General features: G+C 34.8%; 1 protein-coding gene across 2 annotated transcripts in view; it reads left to right on the forward strand.

Annotated features, from left to right (window-relative positions):
- PIG-S (phosphatidylinositol glycan anchor biosynthesis class S) overlaps positions 1-20,422 on the forward strand; it is a 65,463-nt gene that overhangs the window by 39,438 nt on the left and 5,603 nt on the right. For both annotated transcript variants that reach the window (XM_076128141.1, XM_076128142.1), the window contains exons 2-3: positions 13,812-13,902; positions 19,719-19,858. In XM_076128141.1, the coding sequence (XP_075984256.1) occupies positions 13,812-13,902; positions 19,719-19,858 (231 nt within the window). The remainder of the gene's footprint in view (positions 1-13,811; positions 13,903-19,718; positions 19,859-20,422) is intronic.

Here is a 20,422-nt window from a genome sequence, read left to right on the forward strand (position 1 = left end):
GTATCGCATATCGACATTTCATGGAAGGTTAAAAGCAACAAGACATTGGAAGACAATGCATTACGTGTGTAAGATTGTAAATTAAGAACGTAAAGAATGATTTGCATACGGAATTTCACGTCTTTTTCAAGGGTGTATGCAGAAACTAAAGAACTTGAATATGAATTTTGGTAGAAGTCATAAACCATTGAGAAGAGTTATTTATAGTATTTTAAACGTAATGAAGTAGAGAAGTCCCTTGACTATTGGGGACGCTCTGGACTTGGCACCCAATTTGACCCAATCTCTCTCGCTCTGGAAGAAGTGTGCTGAGATAGCGATAATAATGTGGAAATCTTGATAAAAAATAAGCTAATTGATAATTTATCAAGGATCCTTCTGAGACATTCCAATGATTCAGCAGAATAATCTTGCTATTGTAACTAGGTAGTTTTGTTTGCGTAACACAAACCGGCATTTTATGCGTCCTGTGCAATGTGTTCATATAGTTGACAAAGTTGCATTAAAATCACTAGCTTCTTATACGAACATGGTTAAATAACTACATTATAGCGCTTATGATATAATAAAATAGGGGAATTAACGCAAACACGCGGTTTACTTTGGAATGCCTGATGTTTCGGCGCAGGTAACGCTGGCCGTGGTCGCCGGCTGACTAAAACAAAAGAAAAAACATCATAGTGCCTCAAATTGACTACTAGAAATACTAGATAGTCCATATGAACACTTAACAATCATTCATATTTGACATAGTCAAAAGTGGGGCGCTTATCGCTTATGTAAGTCCACTTTCGCGTGCGCAGACCAGCTAGCAAACTTGACACTATAAATCTATGTAGCGATTTGTTTCATAACGCCCAGAAATTTCTTTTTAAAATCTTTTAACCTGGAGATGAAAAACAGAGGCAGCATGACAGTAATACGTAGAAATACTGAATACAGGAACGCAACCGGGCGGTCCTATCATAAGAATGCATTTAAAAAATGAATTTTCGAAATACCAAGCGAAATTTATATTGTGTGATTTGATGTGAAATCTAAACTTACAAATCAAAGCATATCTGAGATATTTTTTGTAACTATACATAAGACATGTACAGAAAGAATTGTAATTTCAATTCAAAATGTCGGTAGCCAGTCTGCTTTTCAAAATTCACCAGATTCTTTTGCTTTTATGCTTATTTTAACGCAAGTAATTCTGCAACAATTTAAAGATTTTGTAATTTTATTTGTCCAGTCACTTGACATTGAGAACAACGCCCCCTCGCGGCGTATGTAGTTTCACTACACTTCCTGAATACTAAGTGTTGTCAGGTTGTCAAATAATCAAGAGCCTTGACCGTCTACTAATAAGGCGGTCAGTTTTTTTCGCCTTAGGTAGCTGTCTGGTTCGGCCTAGACACTTATCAGCTGCTGTTATGCTATCACCTTTTAGTGTAGCGCCGAGGAAGTAATTTCAATTGTGGTCTTGAAGATCATAACTTCCAGTTACCCTCGGGCAATTGCAAACTATGGTTTGTTTAAATTTTTTAAATGTTCTAGTATTGCCTTAGCCTATTCGATATTGCAGCAGGATGTCTGCATCGCATTTTTTTATGGACAGGAACGTAAAGTAGAAAGAAAACATGTGGCCACATTCTTAAAATTTTACGATTACTTGTTTATTTATATTTGTTAGATGTTAGTCACCGCATTCAACCGCCAATTCCATTAATATTTCTAATCGGATATTGTCTACAAACACTTGGTGACGTTGCTCCTCATACAGGAACTGCGGTTAGCACGCGCCATTATAAATAATGTCCAATGAAAAATAGACAGAATTATGGTATACAGGAGGCAATATTTTAAAATTTAAAGAATACATTTTTTTCTGATTAAACCATCTCATCAACTCAGATCAAAAAGAACTTCAAAATACGATTTAGGTACTGCATTTTCCAATAAAGTTCTTAACTATTTCACATTCTATTTCAAAACTAGTCAGACAAGCTGTCTGTCCCCAATAATCAAAGCTTGGACCTCGAGCTATAATCATAATAAACTGCATCGCTTAGCGATAATCACATACAAAATAGTGAATGGATCTCCAGCCTCGGGTCGTTGACCTTAGCGATTATGTTACTAGACATAATACTGTTATTTATTTGGTAAAAGCACGGCGAGACGTCCATTGAAGGTTCTATATGGTACTTACTACGATTTATGAACTTTTACTGATGTTAGGCTTGCTACACACATATTCAAATCAGCACTTTCGGTTCGACAGTATTTATCGAACAACAAAAGCGACTCGACTCACTGGTTTGGCTTGTGCCTGATCGGGCTCTTTTCACATGTTCGGTTTGAAGCCGATAAATGCCGAACCGAATAAGTGTGCCTCAAGACTTATGAATACTTTTAGTCAATAAATCTATTCGTTTTCTATTTTGAGAATGCTAACAATAAAATCTATAAAATTCTCTTGCAAAATGCTTTTGACGCGCAAAAACTTTTAGTAGTATTTTTTTTCCAATAACACAATTGCATTGCGACGCAGTAGTTATCAGGAATAAACCGTAATAAGTATTAAAATCTAAGCGATCTGTAACTGTGCATTTAAAAACACAGTCTATTTCAGTCCAGAATACGTCTCTAAAACATCATCTTAAAATTCCAGAGAATTTATATTTTATCGACATATTTAATCCCTTTAGTCGATAGCGTAATTTACTGTTATGCATTTTGATGTAACTCGCATCTTTACGACTTCAATTATTTTTCAAATTATGTAATTATCCCTGAGTCATTACTTAATAGTTATTTATTACTGTTCAATATTGTTAGAAGCCATAATATGAGTGGCGACTTAATCGCAGCAGTAACATTTTCAAATTTGAGCCATTGTAATAATAATCAGCCTATCATTGTCCAAAGACACTCTCAATCTTGAAGATCTCTTTGATGTGATAGTATGATTTTAGCATTATAGCAAAATCTCTGATATTAAAATTCAGCTTGCATTTTCTGTATTCAATAATATACCGAATATACGTCTGTGCTATGCCTCTATCCACAAGAAAATAAAAGAAGAGGGTTACATACCAAAACATTAGAAGATCGCTCGTGTCTATTTTAATGCCTATACATATAGGATGTGGCATCTTACGCTAGTGTAATAAGAAACTACCATTGTCTCTCATATAATCTTGTTCAAAGGAATACCAGTAAATTAGAAGGCGTGTCTAAATAAAACGCTATACGATCCGTCGCTGACGCACTACGCGATCCCCTTGAAATGAACACTATTATGAACAAGGTGAATTCAATCACATGCCGCCATGCCTCATTGTCGACGCAAATATTTAGTTCAATGTACACAAGTACATTTGCACTTAAAACAATGTTGGGTTTTGGTGCGAAAGCTCTGGAACGTACGCAAAACTATAGAAGGGAACAACTTTAAATGAGAGCGATAGGCGTTATGAATGAACTATAGTTTAAGAATTGCGATGACGTCATAAAGAAAAATACTGTACGGAATTTCTTTGCCATATACTTAAGTGAAAAACCTACCAAAGATTGGAACAGAATAGGGATGACTTGTATAACCGAGAGAAGGCCTTGCCCTGCAGTGGAGTTGAGAAAAGCTGTTCATGATGATGATGATACCTACTGAAAGTCCGGTTCATTCCTGGAATGCCTTAATGGAACCTAACGAGCTGACTATACCATCCTAATTTCACTATGTTGAAGCATAATGCATAATGGGAAGTACCTAATGTATATGACGTATGAAACTAAATGTGGAGTAGACCATAATTGGATCAGCGTCACTCTCGTTAATTCAATTACTCTCTACTCTTACGCAATATTTAGCTGAAACTACATAATTATTCATCTTTATTACACATATTCATATACAGTGGTGATTCAGTTGCAACGGAATGGCAGACTGGACAGAGATCACGTACACATCCCTAAAGCTGGATATTATTGTATCATTACTCATGTCAGTCGAGAAATATGGCAAAAATCTATATCTTTTTTACCTTGAAATGGCGTTGGAAATCTGAGGTATACCCTGAAAACACGTAATTTTTTTTAACCCGTTACTGTCCCACTGCTGGGCAAGGGTCTCCTCCCAAATGAGGGATGGCCTTGAATCCACCACAGGTCCCATTGACCATTGGCAATATGCCCGTAGCATTATATTATTATGCCACTGCTGATATAATACTGTTATAATGGCTTTTTAGTACCTAATACCTGATAACAATGTTGTTGAAGAACCTCATAAGTACAAAAATCTAAATCAAATCATTTATGCCCGATTTCTGAGGTACATTTACCGGTAGTTTATCTATTCAATAGCTTTTTTTTTATACGACTTTAAACGCTATTGAATAGATTAAACTAATGCTTAATGTACCTCAGAAACCGGAGTCATTAATTTAGGTCAAATGCTGACACTTATGATATCCAGAGAAGCTATGTTAGAAAGTTAGTGCCAATGAGAAGAGCTGGCAAGAAACTGCCACTCGTTTTAGTACCTACTACGTAGAAAACGTACAGTAACTCTATTATAAACAAGCTGCTTACTTAGAAATAAATCTGACGGAGCAGTCATGGGGAAACACTTAAAGTATACCAACAAGGCAATTTCATTAATAACTACAATCTTTGTGTAAACAAACGATGCGTAAGTGCGTAAGTAGTTGAGCGTACTTTATTGTGTTCTTTGGGGAAATTACATGTCAGAAATGGAATCCCTTTTTATGGAGATAATACCTATTACATGATTGTGAATTGTAGAAATGTTTTCTTCCTCTCTTTACAAAATTAAGAGCAATGCTGCTCTACGATACTTATAGTTAAAGGTACAACAAAAATAATAAATAAAGATACTATTTCTCAGTTGGTATACCAGATGCTCTAATTTACTCTCTTTTGACTGTCCAATTTTTGTAATTAAGTACGATATTTTGATTTTAAAGGCAGGTAAAATTTTCTTATAAATTTGCGTTATTTGCTAGGTAAGAGAGAAACGGCCATCCACACATCAAATGATCACGAGCTATAGAAATGGAAGATCACCTACGAAAGAGAACTTTAACTAGAATTACTAAAGTTTCTAAATTTAATCCTGATATTACCCGTTTGCTAGTTTCTCAAAAAGCCTTACCAACACTTACTAATAGGTTATCATAATATCTTTAAATGTATAGCTTGTCAGTAGTACAACCTTACGAAAAATATCCTCGTCACTATCAAGGTAACACGAGTCCATTTGTCCTTCACCAGATAACATTATAACGTATGAATGACAGTTATGAAGAGTGGACGTCGTCACCAAATTATCATGTCGTGTATGTCACGGCGTATCAAGTCCGTGACTAAATCCAACGTGATATTGTTAACGGTGAATAAGGTACTAAGTTGTATGTCTGTTTGTATGTATGGGTCGTAGTAGATGATGACATTGACAACATATTTATTGAAGACGTAAAGAAAAGGAGTATCCATGTATAAAGCAATATTATTGATCAGCTCCTGTCCGCGAGAAAAGGTTTCCCAGAGTAAAAACTATCCGTTAATGGGACAATGTAAAGACAATGACAATGGGCAGTGGGACAGTACAAGTACCTATATAAAAAAAGTGTCTATTCACTATTCAGGTTATAAACTGCCTGTGTATATGGTAGTACGTTCAATAGTGTTAGTGTGATTGAGTAACAAACATCTGTTAGTAAGATTTACTGTTTCAGTTTCAAGGCATAAATAGTCATTAGAATACATTTATCTACTTTTTGTTAATAACATACTGTCTTGGCTATTGTCGTCATTGTCATGCTTATGGTGAACATAGTTAGGCACGTTACCCTAGACTGTTTTCGATTTGTATCGTAATGCAGCCCTTTTTATTCATAATTTGCAGCGCAGGGCACGTCCGGATTATGGACAGCCTAAGATCGTAATTTTAAGAGAAGTATGTTTAAAATAAAGCTATAGCTTCACTCTTGCACAACATTACAGTATATTGCAGTTACTAGGTACGACCCTGGGCTATAATTGACACCGAATTTTCTGAAATATATTCTGTCAATATTAACTGTATTGTGAGGTCATAGACATCACGAAGTTGTGACGTTTTAGCACATCATTTGATCCAATAATCACTTTACTCGATCTAATAATTGCTATCCTCGATGATGACGAAGGTTTATCTTGCTTTTGATGATGACAGTTTTCTTTCCCTCCCTCTATATCTATTACTTTCTCATTTACTTTTTCGACTACTCAGAAACCAATTGATAACTTTAAAAACGATAAAATAAGGGCCTTGCAAAGTACAGGTGCAATGAAATGGAGAGCTTTTTGGGTCCCAAAGTTCATTAATTCACACACACAGTAGACAAATACTGGGGTCAGTGATGAATAACAAGTGGTAACACCAGAATTTCCTCCATAGGAAAGGTTGGCATTTGAAAGGATTGACATCTTCGAAAAGAATTAAGGGATCATTATTGCCTTATTATTTAAAATGCCTTGTAAATTTTCACGTGACTTCGTACTTGTTTTTTTCTTCTGTTTCGTTCCATATGTCCTATTTATATGGTGTCATCATCGCCAGACTAGATGCAAATACAAACGGTTCGTTATATTTGACATTGCGTGCCTTTGTTTATCTGATAACGCTAGCGTCTTTGCGGACGATGGCCTAAATTCTATGGTTGTTTGTTGTATGGCTTTATTATACCTTCCATTGGTACGTGGCAAAGGCACCATATACATAGGTCCAAAATTGTCATCTTTTTCGATCAATCTGTAAGTAGCTTTTTCTGTTTCCGTGTTTATTATTTACACCACATTTACCATTTTATAGCTCTTGAAGAGCGGGACCTCCTAGCGCAGGTAACTTTTACTTAAAAAGAGGTCGCTGTATAAGATTGACTGTAAAAGTTGTAAGTATAAGTTACTGAAACATTATTTTTAACGTCATGGATTTCAGGATGGCATTATTTATTTTAAGTTGAATTTGACACATCTTCCGTATAAAATACGTTAGAATTCTAGAGGTATGCAAATCTATCTATAGATAGCATAATAACATTGGCCGTGAGCAAGTGGCGACTTTGTAATATATACTTTGATCCTTCGTACCGCTCAAGAGCACTTAAAGTTGGTAGCGATGTTTATAACAATACATCAATTAGTTAAATTACTGGTCAATGGTCTTTGACTTCGGATGTCTAAAGTATGACGTGTAAAGATTTTATCAATCAACAATCAAGGTGGTGATGACGTCGGCGTTAATAGTGTGTGAGCTATAAATCTTGAGGAGTATTTGTCTGGTTACATAAATATTCTGTTCAGCCTAGCTGACCGGCAAATGAATGTTCGAGAAAAATGCCGCTCGAAATCGCCGATTCGGTTTTGTTATTCGGTAAATACTGCTGAACCAAACGTGCCGAAACGAATATTTGGATATCAGCCTTTTAGACATTTGCTTCTTGGAGTAAAATCCTATTTGTATGAAGGCTTTGCATTTATTGTCTTAATAGTTAACAAATCAAATATGTCAGTGTATCTATGATAAATAATAACTAATACTTAATTAAATAAAGCGAGCTGTTTGACTTGCTTGTCGGTTATTCATCTTTGGTATACGGAAACCGTGATAGATAATTTAAATATCCGTATGGAGACGAGGCTTCCTGAAATTTTGTTTCTAGAAAGCAGATAATCTTTCTTTGTTTTACTTTAGTTAAATCTGATACAATAATGGACTTTACTCTCAAGATCGAAAACGGCAATTCAAAAGCAAACATTTTTTAAAGAATGGCTAGCTTTTACATGAACTAGTGTATGTGTTATTCTGGGTCTTCAGCTACCTATATATTAAATTTCGTCGTAATCGGTTCAGTAGTATTTGCGTGAAAGAGTAACAAACATCCATGCATACTGTACATTCTCACAAACTTTCGCATTTATAATATAAGCAGGATAGTAGAATTATGATTTTGGAACTGCGTCGCATATTTCTTTAAAAATACTTATAAAATTCTACAATGCGCCGTTCAATCTACGCAACAATAATGTTCTCGTATTTGTGGTTAAGTCTGCGGTTAAATCTGTGTACGCTTGTGGTTAGTGATTTTACAAGTATTCTGAAAACAAAGCTTATACAACTAGGAAGGTTCCACTTGGATATATACGAGTAGCTTACTCATTACACGAAGACATTTCGACTTAAAATTGCGGCGATTCTTACCAGACTTTTTCATGAATAATATCTTCAATGTAATTCGTCTAAAGTGCTATAGAATTTATTCATCCTTAGTCAGCAAACATACGTTAGGGAATACACATTGGTATGAGTTGGGTAGTCACTCGATAGTCGTTATTAATTTATCATCTATAACTTTACTTTTATTTATACAAATGACTAATATTTTTTATCTTTACCAGCGGGCGTATTTTTAGATTCATTGACAACTAGCGTCAATTTGATTCACTATGCAGTATATTGCAGCTTTCACATGACATATTTATGATTCATCATCATTTTAAGGAAGAAGAGAACTATCAAACGATTATCATCTGAGATACATAATCCTCAGATCTGTATCTGTCAAACATACGATTGCATTATTCATCAAGTTCACAAAACAGGTGCAATACTCGCAAGATTACATCGATAATCATCTGACACAAATTGTAGTTCTACTACTTAGTCATCGTCTCAATCAGTAATCAATACTCAATATCAGATGTCTATATCAAAATTTTATTGTACTGCATTGAACAGGAAGTTAGAACTTTTGATTTCAATCAAATTTATTTGTTTTATTTTCTTGATAACGCGGTTGTTGCACTCTTAGCGACAACATGCATTTACGTAGTGTAGTTAAATAAAAACATATTTTTCGTTTTCTCCGTGTCATGTGATTACAAGCTTGAAGTCTATGACTTTATCTTATTTAAAGTTCTTGACGAGTTAGGCTTGCTACACACGTTTTCGGGTCGGCATTAATCGGCCCACCCGGGTGGTAAAATCGAATTTGTGCAGATAAATCTTTGAGAAAATATGCCGCTCGACATCGCCGCGCCTGTATCGGCACAAACCGAACAAGTATAACTGAATTGTAATGATCGGACCCGAACGAACTACCAAATCGGCACAAGCCGAACAAGTGTAGAAATTGCTTCAGTTTTGTTGTTAAATAAAGACTGCCGAACTGAGTCTGCCGGCCCGATTGTATGTAGCAATCCTTAGATATCTTCAGGTTTTGCCAACGAGTAATTTAGATTGTAAATTTATTTTTATGAAAGGAAAATTCGCACAAAAATAACTTCGTAGTTAGCTATCCTTGTATTTGTCATATCAGTAGTTAGTATTGTAACATCTTTATTGTTCTAAGACTGGTAAAGCTCTCTTACTAATTAGATTTTATGTATTTACAACAAGATAACTAGCCTAAATTGTAAGGTAGTAATTGTATAAAACAATCTTAACTGGGCCTTGTATGAATATTATGCAGATGATTAGGATTGGTTAAGGTATTGCAGTGTTATAAAGGTGTAAAGTATATCATAGCCTATTTAGCAGACTATTAAACTAATGCGATGCCAGCCTAGAGCGGCAAGTAATAACAACGATAATAATGCGTAATAGAACCTATTTAAATTTATTGTCACTTGTGTTCTAGTTATGGGACGAGCTGCTGCAATTGCGATGCAACTGCATTTAATATTAATACTCGCACTCGCACAAATCAGACGATGATGAATCAATGATGGCCTGGTGGTCGCAGTTTACCTTTATCAGCAACAAAGTATGCTTTTTCCACGAATTTTCGATCTATCAATCTGCAGAAAACCAATGGAATTAAATAAAGTATTGATCTTTTTATTATATTCTTTGACAATCTCTCCTTATTGTTATTTTCTGCTAGCAAACTAGCAAATAACTGACACATTCATTAACCCCCGGTGTCTGAGTACATTTAGCGGTAGTTTATGTGTTCAATAGCGTTTTTTTATATGAGTTTAAACGCTATTGAATAGATAAACTACCGCTAATTATACCTCAGAAACCGGGGGTAAGCCAATCTTAATAAGAAATTGGCGCAAACTGAAAAAAATATGGGTGAAAACAGTGCGTCGCAGATCTTGTACCTACTTTGATAAATCTTTGTTGCACAATTGAGTCATTTCATTGACATAGCTTTGCTGCTACAAAGTATATACTGCGGTCTGATAAAATGTCCCTAGGAATATTCTAGATCTATTTATTCATATTGGATTAGACTCTGAACTCTCACGACAAGAATAACTTGATGATTGAATCAGAAAACTGCGCTAAACGAGTTAGATACGATTATATCATTATTATCTCAATTAGCACTTAAGAGGTGACGTGTGTCGTAATAATCGCTCGGTCGTCAATTATGTTAAGTAGAGATGTTCAAAACTACATTTATATTCTACACTATATCTATCTAACTAATGCCTGGTTTCTGAAGTACATTTAGCGGTAGTTTATCTATTCAAACTGTATTTTTATCCCCCGATTTCTAAGTTCATTTAGCAGTAGTTTATCTATTCAATAGCGTTTTTTGTATGTATTTAAACGCTATTGAATAGATGAACTACCGATAAATACACCTCAGAAACTCGGGGTTAATAAATGCAATACGATAGTAGAAAATATCTCTACGGTAGTTTTGTTTTAGTTTGCAGTGTGTTTAAAACATCTTTGTTTAACTGACATACACTGAAATTATGAAATCTTTCTCTTCAATAAAACTATTTTCTGCAGTCGCTTACATAAAACTGGTAGTCAGATTGAATCAGAGAGAGAAATTGTTTTAGATTCCACGTCTTCATTATACACTAGTCCCAAAAATTAAGGGATATAAAAAAAGAATCCAAATTTTTGGGTGATTTTCAACAAGCTGTAACTCCGAGGAAAATGGTCGTACAGAAAAAATAAAAAAAACAAATTGTAGCTCCAAGTGTCTAGTTTTTAGATATGACCATGAAATTTTTTTGTCATGGCCAGGTCTGGAGAAATCCTACGAAAACTACCAAAAAAAAATTTTACCAAATTTTTTCCCTCCTAAGAAAAGGTCCACGGGCTTCAAAAATTTTTTTTTGATTCTTTCGTTCTAAAGTTCTTTTAGAAAATTTAATCCTCTTTAATTTGCCGTATTCAAAAAGCCTGTACGACGATTTGCCACGGAGTTATCGTCAATCAAAGCAAAAAAGTTATTTTTGACTTTGATATTCAATAACTCCGGAAATAATGATCGTACAGGAAATCAAAGAAGGGTTTTGAAAACTGCACAATATTTTCTATAAGAAAATGTAAACATCTTCTAAGAAATTTTTTTTTTTTTAATTGAAACCTCGGACTGAAAAAAAGACAAAAATTCGCGAAATTAAGGATATTTGGATAACTTAGTATAACTTTGGATAAAATGGATGAACGAAGGATATCGTCGGTAATTTTTCAACCTCAAAGTGTCCCCTAAAATCCCTCAAAAATTCAAAGCGCTGCGATTTTTTTTTCATTGTGCCCCGAAGCTTCAAATTCTTTGTTGTTGCAAAAATCACCATTGTGAGCAATTTTGTGACTTTTATTCATTTTTTTAATAAAACATTTTTTTTCTCTCTAAAATCTTTATTTTTTCGATTAAAAAGCAAATCGCGTGCCTATGCTCACTCCACGACATCGTCGAGCCCGATTGGCTTATGCGCATGACCATCACGATTGGGGTCGTAGACAGTGGACCAGTGTCTTATGGACTGACGAATCTCGATTTTGACTTCATGGCAGCGATAGACGATCTCTCGTTATGCGATTTGCTTTTTAATCGAAAAAATAAAGATTTTAGAGAGAAAAAAAATGTTTTATTAAAAAAATTAATAAAAGTCACAAAATTGCTCACAATGGTGATTTTTGCAACAACAAAGAATTTGAAGCTTCGGGGCACAATGAAAAAAAAATCGCAGCGCTTTGAATTTTTGAGGGATTTTAGGGGACACTTTGAGGTTGAAAAATTACCGACGATATCCTTTGTTCATCCATTTTATCCAAAGTTATATTAAGTTATCCAAATATCCTTAATTTCGCGAATTTTTGTCTTTTTTTCAGTCCGAGGTTTCAATTTAAAAAAAAAAAAATTCTTAGAAGATGTTTACATTTTCTTATAGAGAATATTGTGCAGTTTTCAAAACCCTCCTTAGATTTCCTGTACGATCATTATTTCCGGAGTTATTGAATATCAAAGTCAAAAATAACTGTTTTGCTTTGATTGACGATAACTCCGTGGCAAATCGTCGTACAGGCTTTTTGAATACGGCAAATAAAAGAGGATTAAATTTTCTAAAAGAACTTTAGAACGAAAGAATCAAAAAAAAATTTTTGAAGCCCGTGGACCTTTTTTTAGGAGGGAAAAAATTTGGTAAAATTTTTTTTTGGTAGTTTTCGTAGGATTTCTCCAGACCTGGCCATGACAAAAATTACGACAAAGAGATCTATCAAAAACTGATTTAGGTAGGTATTGCTATCCATGAATGGGTTATATAAAGCGAAGTAATTATAAACTGGTAGATAATGCTTTATCTTTAGTAATTAAACAGTGGATAGATAGTGAATTGAAAACGGCAGTAATACGATTACACAAACGAAGCACAGGCATTGCAAAAACGTATATTTATCACCTGAAAATCCTTCAATCGACTTTGAAATACATTGACTACGTTAGCATTCCAAAACAAAACCAAACGTCTATCTTTAAAACATATTTATTGCCTTTCGATTCGAAGGCGTGGCTTTAAAATAACCAGAATGAACAGACCTCTTCATCAAAACTAGTACTACTGTTCCATGGGTCTTGTATACTGGTTGTTGGTGATGCGTAGTGATGTGATAGCCAATGTACAGGGTCAGGTGTTAAATATGAGAATGAGAACTAATTGAGAGCAATTTACACCATGTTTTAATAGATCGGGACGTTTATGGCGTAGTTTTATTATGATAGTTGAGAAATTGTGGTGTAATTCTACTGAAATGTATCGTTTGTTTGGCTCCCGAAATAACTTGTGGTGAAAACAATGTTTGTATTTCACAATAGTTGCTCGTGCCGCAGTGGTGAAGGTAACCAGATAACTATTAAGATGAGTGTTTTAGGTTCAATTGGGGCGTCATACAGACAAGAAAGTGTATATTTTTTCTTAATCCTCTTTAAAATTCTGTCTAAAAAGTGTTTATTGGACCTTCGTACACAGACATAGGTTTAGATACTCCCGTTCATATTCTTCTTCTTCTCCGTCATGCTATATTACTGAGGGTCTTGGCTATCCCGGTATTCTTGAAGAAGGAACTGATAAATTGTTTCCTTGTCATCCTGTTTTCAGCTTATCGAAAGTCATAAGGGAGATATTTATATGTCGCACCATCTACTGAATGATCAGCCTATATAACAAAGATGTTTAAAAAATAGTCGCTAATATTCCTATAATTATCTTTTGTTTTCACTTAGCTCAGTTTTCAAGTAATGCTCTTATTCAGTGCCACCTGTCGCTTTGATGTCAACCGATGCAAATATCAACCCATCTTATTTGAACAAAGATCTAGTCTTTACAAACAATAACCGCGTGCCTATAATCACTAGCACAAATATTATACCATCTGCAACTTTTGAATTTAATACCTATATCAACAGAAAATATCTGCAGTTCAATATTTATATAGAATTCATAAATAAATAGCAATTATCATATGTATTTGTGACTTATGTTTGTTTGTATGTTTGTTCTAGAGTCTAACCGGATGTGGGCGAGCGCCTCCTTCGTGGGGGTGCTAATTGTCATCGGTCTACCGCTGTGGTGGAAGACTACGGAAGTATACAGGTAAGATTGCGATCAGAATTGTTTACCTCATCTTCTGAAATATCTTGGAACTTCCCGCTATAGTACTTAATGATGATAGGATGCAGAAAATATTCTGCGTCTCTATGTCCCTATAATCGAATCCGAGGCAACACACCAATGTCTTTTCGAAGTTATGTGTGTATTAGAAATAATTATCACTTGTTCTAACGGTGAAGGAAAACATCGTTAGGAAACCTTGCATGGCTAAAAATTTGTTTGTGTCCATTGTCCCTTTAGCTTAAAGGAAGTCGTGACTAGGTGCAGCCCATCCATACGGAGCATTTGCAAAATCCTAATAAAATAAGACTTAACTTTTTTCCGACGATGATTTTTGCCATATGGAAATAAAACTTATTTATATTTATGTTACTGTTTGGACTTAATTCGCTGAAAACCAAACCCTGCCAAAATTACAAAAGTATAAAAACGTTATTAAACAATGCAATGATAAATCTCATGAAAATGTTGGCTGGTCTATCTACAATTACAGACTCACACAGTACTCTGAGAGTACAAAGTACGGACGCAATAAAATCTGTAAACTAAATAAAACATCTACACGTAAGGCGCTACATTGTCGCTGACAATATTATTACACGTGATAATAATACTATTATACAAGAACTACCACAAGTTATACATAATAGCACTGCACGGGATTCTTCATGGGTAAGCATTGAAATGTTCATCGAGGAATCGATATTGTGAGGATTATATTATGACTTTGAAGTCTCTCTTAATTAATAATTAACTCTTCTTTAATGTGGTGACTTTAAGCAGAACACCTTAATCAGTATTTTGAGATTAATCATCAATTTATTAAAAAACCCTTCACTGGAAAGACTTATTTCGTCCGTCCAAAACGAAATTGTGGCTCTGAACAAAATTGATAGTGACCTGACTACACTTAACATTATTTTTGTTAAAGTATATCTGACAGGGCATGTGTGAATGCATAAAAGTTAACAGTATTAGAAAGTATTAGAAATAAATATATAATCTTATAGAGTTATTTAGTTTATTTAATGCAAGGTCAAGTTATGGGATAAAGAATGGAGGTGTATAATAATACTTTAGAAAAACATTTTAATGAAAATATGCACCTAGGTATGTACAGAAGTATGAGGAAGATAAGATGAGCCTACACTTAGTAACGTATCACATGAAGGGCTTTTCCAAACGACGAAAAGTTACCAACAGTTTCCTATTAGATAAAGAATAACTGTAAGTAAATAGCGACTTAATGATGATTGTTACAGGAAAACATTATAACATACTGTAATATTTACTTGATGAGATGAAACTTTCCTATTTCTAGGGAAAGTTGTTACGTGAGAAGATTGTTTATAACACATCTGACCCAAAGCAATATAGGTCTAGTAATTGCTATGTGCGTTTGTGCGTCATCATGACAACTGCGCTGTTTAATAAACAATTGGGACACTGTCTGTACCTATTTCATATTCCTGGTGATTTCATGAACCATTATTAGTTTAATCATGAGGATGATTTTAGTGTATTCCGGAGTGAGTGTATGTGTTCTTTATAGGAGTGTAGGAAGTACTGCGTGAGAAATGGTTTCTAGTAAATATTTAAAAACATATTTATTTTTATTTTCGTTTTAGGTGTCAATGTAAATTATTAAGATTGATTAACGTAAGTACTACGAGCGTACAGTTTTATTGAATAAATAAATTAACATTCACACAGATTTCAATAGGTTTGTCTTGCATTTTAATTTAAGGATACGTACGGCTTTTGACAACCCAAGGTACAATTTCTTATACCTTGAGTTTGGTGCCAATTTATCAAGGTATCATTGTTGATTACGTGTGAAAACCTCAAACGATATGCATATTTACATACATCTTTAACTTAAGGACCTAAAAACGACGTTATATGATTTTTAGGCAACATTTTAAATTTTCGTACAAAACCATAGTACCTAAGACTAATTCATAATAAATTTATGTGTAGTAGCTTGAGGTAACTACCAGTCATCTAATAAACCTACCTAGTACCTACTAAATAAACAGGACAATGTTAGTCCAAGCAATAATATAACTACGTGCAGTTCTAGGTAAACTTTTTCGTGGAATTTGAATACCAATTAACCCAGAGCCACTTATAACCAGTATGTTTATAAGTATATAAACACTTTTATCAGCATTTTCATTACATGATAAACCGACCTTGTCTAGTGCGAACCAATTGAACTGAATAGAAATCTGATATAGTCTGTTCCCTGGGAAAACCATCAGGAAAATTCTATTTTATTACATCACATCGACTGATAAACGTACAAACAAACGTAACCAGCGGTCCTATATGACAAAATGAATGGATGTGAATGAAGCAAGGAAAAGTAAAAGGATTATAGCAAGTGACGTTCTCTGGTCTTTGTCTACTCCTATGGGAAAGAGGCGAGATTTTATGTTTCTGCCTATGTATGTGGAAATATCCCAACAAAAATTGAAAATAGCCAACAGCAGTTAGGCCAGCTTATGAATCGAAACTCATTACGATAGGCAGTCGACACTACCGTTTAAACAACAGCCAGCACCCAAATATGCACCGGTAATAAAATACCTAAAATATAAAGAAATGTAAATAAATGACATTTAATTAACCTCCAAAGCTCCGCCCACCGTGATAACAGTGATAACGTCTAACAATTGATGCACCGAATTTGATTGACATTGTTTATCGTCCAATTAACCCGCGGGCAACTGATAAACTATGACATTTAATTTTTATGAGTTTACATTTTGATAGTGCAGTTTTACGAGCGCGCGTTTCTTGATTATTCAGATACGTTCATTGTTAAATGTACCGTGACTAGAGTATAAAATAATAAATAAATGTAACCCATTAATGTCCCACTGCTGGGCAAGGGTCTCCTCCCGTAATGAGGTAGGGGTTAGGCCTTGAGTCCACCACGCTGGCTAAGTGCGGGTTGGGGACTTTGCATACCCTCAATAAATGTTTTTAAACAAATTTTAGGCACGCAAGGTATCCTCACGATGTTTTCCTTTGCCGTTGGAGCATGTGATAATTACTTCTAATACACACATAACTTCGAAAAGTCATTGGTGTGTTACCTCGGGTTCGAACCTGCGACCACTTGCGTGGGAGGTGTCAACTTATGCCACTCGGCTATCACTATGCAGTTATTTATAACTAGCTCTTACCTACGACTTCATCCGCTGGACTATATGGCTTGTTACCCGCATAGTTCCTATTCCCATGGCATTTCTGGCTAAAAGACTTAATATACTCGGGCCGTTTTAAACGTGTAAACTACGTCATAATCAAAAGAATTAAATGAATCTGACAATGCGTTAGTGCGAGCGAGAGACTAATAAAATGACATGACTTCGTTACTGAAAGAAACTTGGTTTAGGTAGTAGATCTACCGATCCGTCCAGTGGTTTGGGCTGTGCGTTGATAGATCATTATGTCAGTCACCTTCGAGTTATATATGTTATTATTTAGATTGGATTAGGCATTTGTCTCACAACGCACCTGGTGGTAAGTGACGATGAGGACGACGATGTTGCAAGCTTATCCAAGAGATACCCAATTTTTAATAAGTAATGGAAAAATCAAGGGCTTAAATAATTTGTTATATCCCTTGACGATACAAGATTATTATATTTTTAGAATTTTGTAAGTAAGAGACGCCACCGAAGTCTTAACAGGCTTATTTATGGCTTATTCTCAACTTGATTGCATAAGTATCGTATTGCTAATCCGCTGCTATCTAGTTTCATACTCGAATACGTTATATATTCTGTACATAGCGCTAATGGATCTAAGTGTTAAGTAAATAGAAGCGAGTGTATCAGTCTACAATGTTGGGTTGAGTTTCTTTTAATGTATTCGTAGTACACTGAAGCTTAGGAAAAAATCTTTAAAATTTATTTAAAATGGACAATAGACTTACGTGGTACTAACATTGTTAACGACAAAATGTAGGTGTATTTTGTACACCTCTGCCTATACCTTCGGGTATTGCTGGTGTAATGATTTTTATGTATGTAGAATGGAAAAGTTAGTGATGAATTAGTAGGGTTTGGATTTTTTTTAAAGTAATTATTCTTGGGTTACGGTGTTTTCTATCTCTATAAGGTTAATGTATGGTAACCATAAGTTCACAATCCTTGCAATTTAATATTCTGATACCTATAGGTTTCAGAAAAAAATTAACTTATTCAACCGGCTAGGTTTTCTCCTAGGACCGAGGCACTACTCCAAAATAAAAAAAAGAATTTAGAAAATGCTTTTTTTATTTCATAATTCTACAGGCCGTAACCAGCGTGATACACAACTCATACCCCCGGTTTCTGAGGTACATTTAGCGGTAGTTTATCTATTCAATAGCGTTTAAAATCATGTTAAAAAAACGCTATTGAATAGATAAACTACCGCTAAATGTACTCAGAAACAGGGCATAACTGACTATCAAAGCTATGGGGTGGAGTGTGTTATCGAGCAGTGATTCTCGTCTCCTTTACAGTCACGTAACGACTCCGTGACGTAAACGACGAAGGTCTGCGAAGCCAAGCAATGTTGTGATAAGTAATTGCGTACAGTCGCCAATTGTGTAAATTGTCTTGTATAAACTAACTGGAAACAATGTATTCGTTAGTGTATTGTGGTTTGTACCGGTCAATATGCATTGTACCAATTTATATTCGTTTTGTTTTTTGATGACTGATGTGTTGTCAAAACTGCATTCTTAGTGAATGATTGATTGATAAATTGATTAATGAAATTGCACGTAGGGAGGTAGGAACTCTTTTTGAGTCTTGTGTAAGATTATGTAAACAATAAAAAGACGGCAGCCCTCCAAACACAAGAGTCTTCTAGATTTTTTTTGTGAAAAAATTATTAGCATATTGATCAGCGCTCCTAGCGTATTCCGCAATAACTATAGCGCAGATAACAACTTTTTAAAATGAGATGAAATTTAATAAAACCGCAGTACTTACAGCTCAACAATCTTCTCTCTAACATTATGGAACTTCCTAAAATATTTGACTTTATAAAAGGCTGTCCCTACCCTGTACAGCGCTGAAACCAAATGCAAAATGCAAACTTTGCAGAGAAATTCTACTCCTAACAAAGGCAGAAAGATTAAAAAAATATATATATGTTACTGTAAAAGCCCGAACTGTGGTAGATCCTAAGATTTTCCGGTAAAACCTAAGATTTACCAACTCTCAATGGTAAAAGTCCGAACAAGCCGGAGTTTAAAAACTATGTTACGGTCTTACGGTACCTATATAAAAAACTCCTTCTTCATACCTATGTTACGGTATAATTATACACCGTAACATAGTTATAAAGATGAGTTTTGGGCAAAGCGACATGGGTAGGTTAGGTTAGAAGGCTGAGGTGGGAGCGAGCGAAGCGAAGCTCCCACCTTAGCCTTCGTGGTTATTTTTTTTAAACCACCCAGAAGAAGGAGCCCCGCGAAGCGGAGCTCCGGCGACGTTTTGACATCATCAAGTTAATAGAGGTAAAAGTTCGAAATAAAAGGATTATTCGGACTTTTACCATTGAGAGTTGGTAAATCTTAGGTTTTACCGGAAAATCTTAGGATCTTCCACAGTTCGGGCTTTTACAGTAACATATATATTACCAGTCCAGTATTACAAAATTGATGACGTTTACATAATTTACCAAAACATTGATTTATACTTGTCAAAAAACCTACATTGTACGGACCAAATAAAAAAATTGCATTGCATTTTATTATAAAAAGCTAAAAACACTACTTTTATTTCCAGAGTATCTTTACCATATGACAAGATCAACTCGTTCGACTCTCTGTCTCATGCGATCAGCACGGACCTCACAGTGCTGGCGAACGACGATGCAACTGCCAACGAGATTGTAACACTCGTTGAGAAGGCTTTCAAAGACTCCGGTAAGAATCTATGAATTTTAAAGGATTATTTGACCAGTGTGAATAATCTGGAGCTGTTCTTAAAGCAGTCTTATTTAGAAAGAGACAGCGCTATAGCAGAGCGTTGCGAGCGCATTTATCTATACATATAAGTATGTATTTAGATGTATATAGGTATGTTTATCATTTGTCTGGTTGCCATAGTACAAGCTCTGCTTAGTTTGGAATCCGATGACCGTGTGTCAGTTGTCCAAAAATATTTATTTATTTATTACATAACAAAACAAGATATGTTTTTCTCTTCTAAGACTATGTTTTAGTTATGCATAGGTATGTTCCATAGATGTAACTATGTATGATGCAATGTTACACGGGGAAGAGTGCTATTTTTCTCATGTTCAAATTGCAAATCTTTATATTTGAGCACGAGCGAAACTAATATTAAAAATAAAAAAATATTAGCTCCGTGGTGAACATTATATTAGAGAAGGTAATTATTATGCTATAAAAAATTACGAGCAACATACGTTAAGTAACTGACAAATAGCGAAAACTTACACGTTAAAATAAACATACCTTTACCCA

Source organism: Anticarsia gemmatalis, chromosome 20 (genome assembly GCF_050436995.1).
Source record: "Anticarsia gemmatalis isolate Benzon Research Colony breed Stoneville strain chromosome 20, ilAntGemm2 primary, whole genome shotgun sequence".
NCBI classification, from domain to species: domain Eukaryota; kingdom Metazoa; phylum Arthropoda; class Insecta; order Lepidoptera; family Erebidae; genus Anticarsia; species Anticarsia gemmatalis.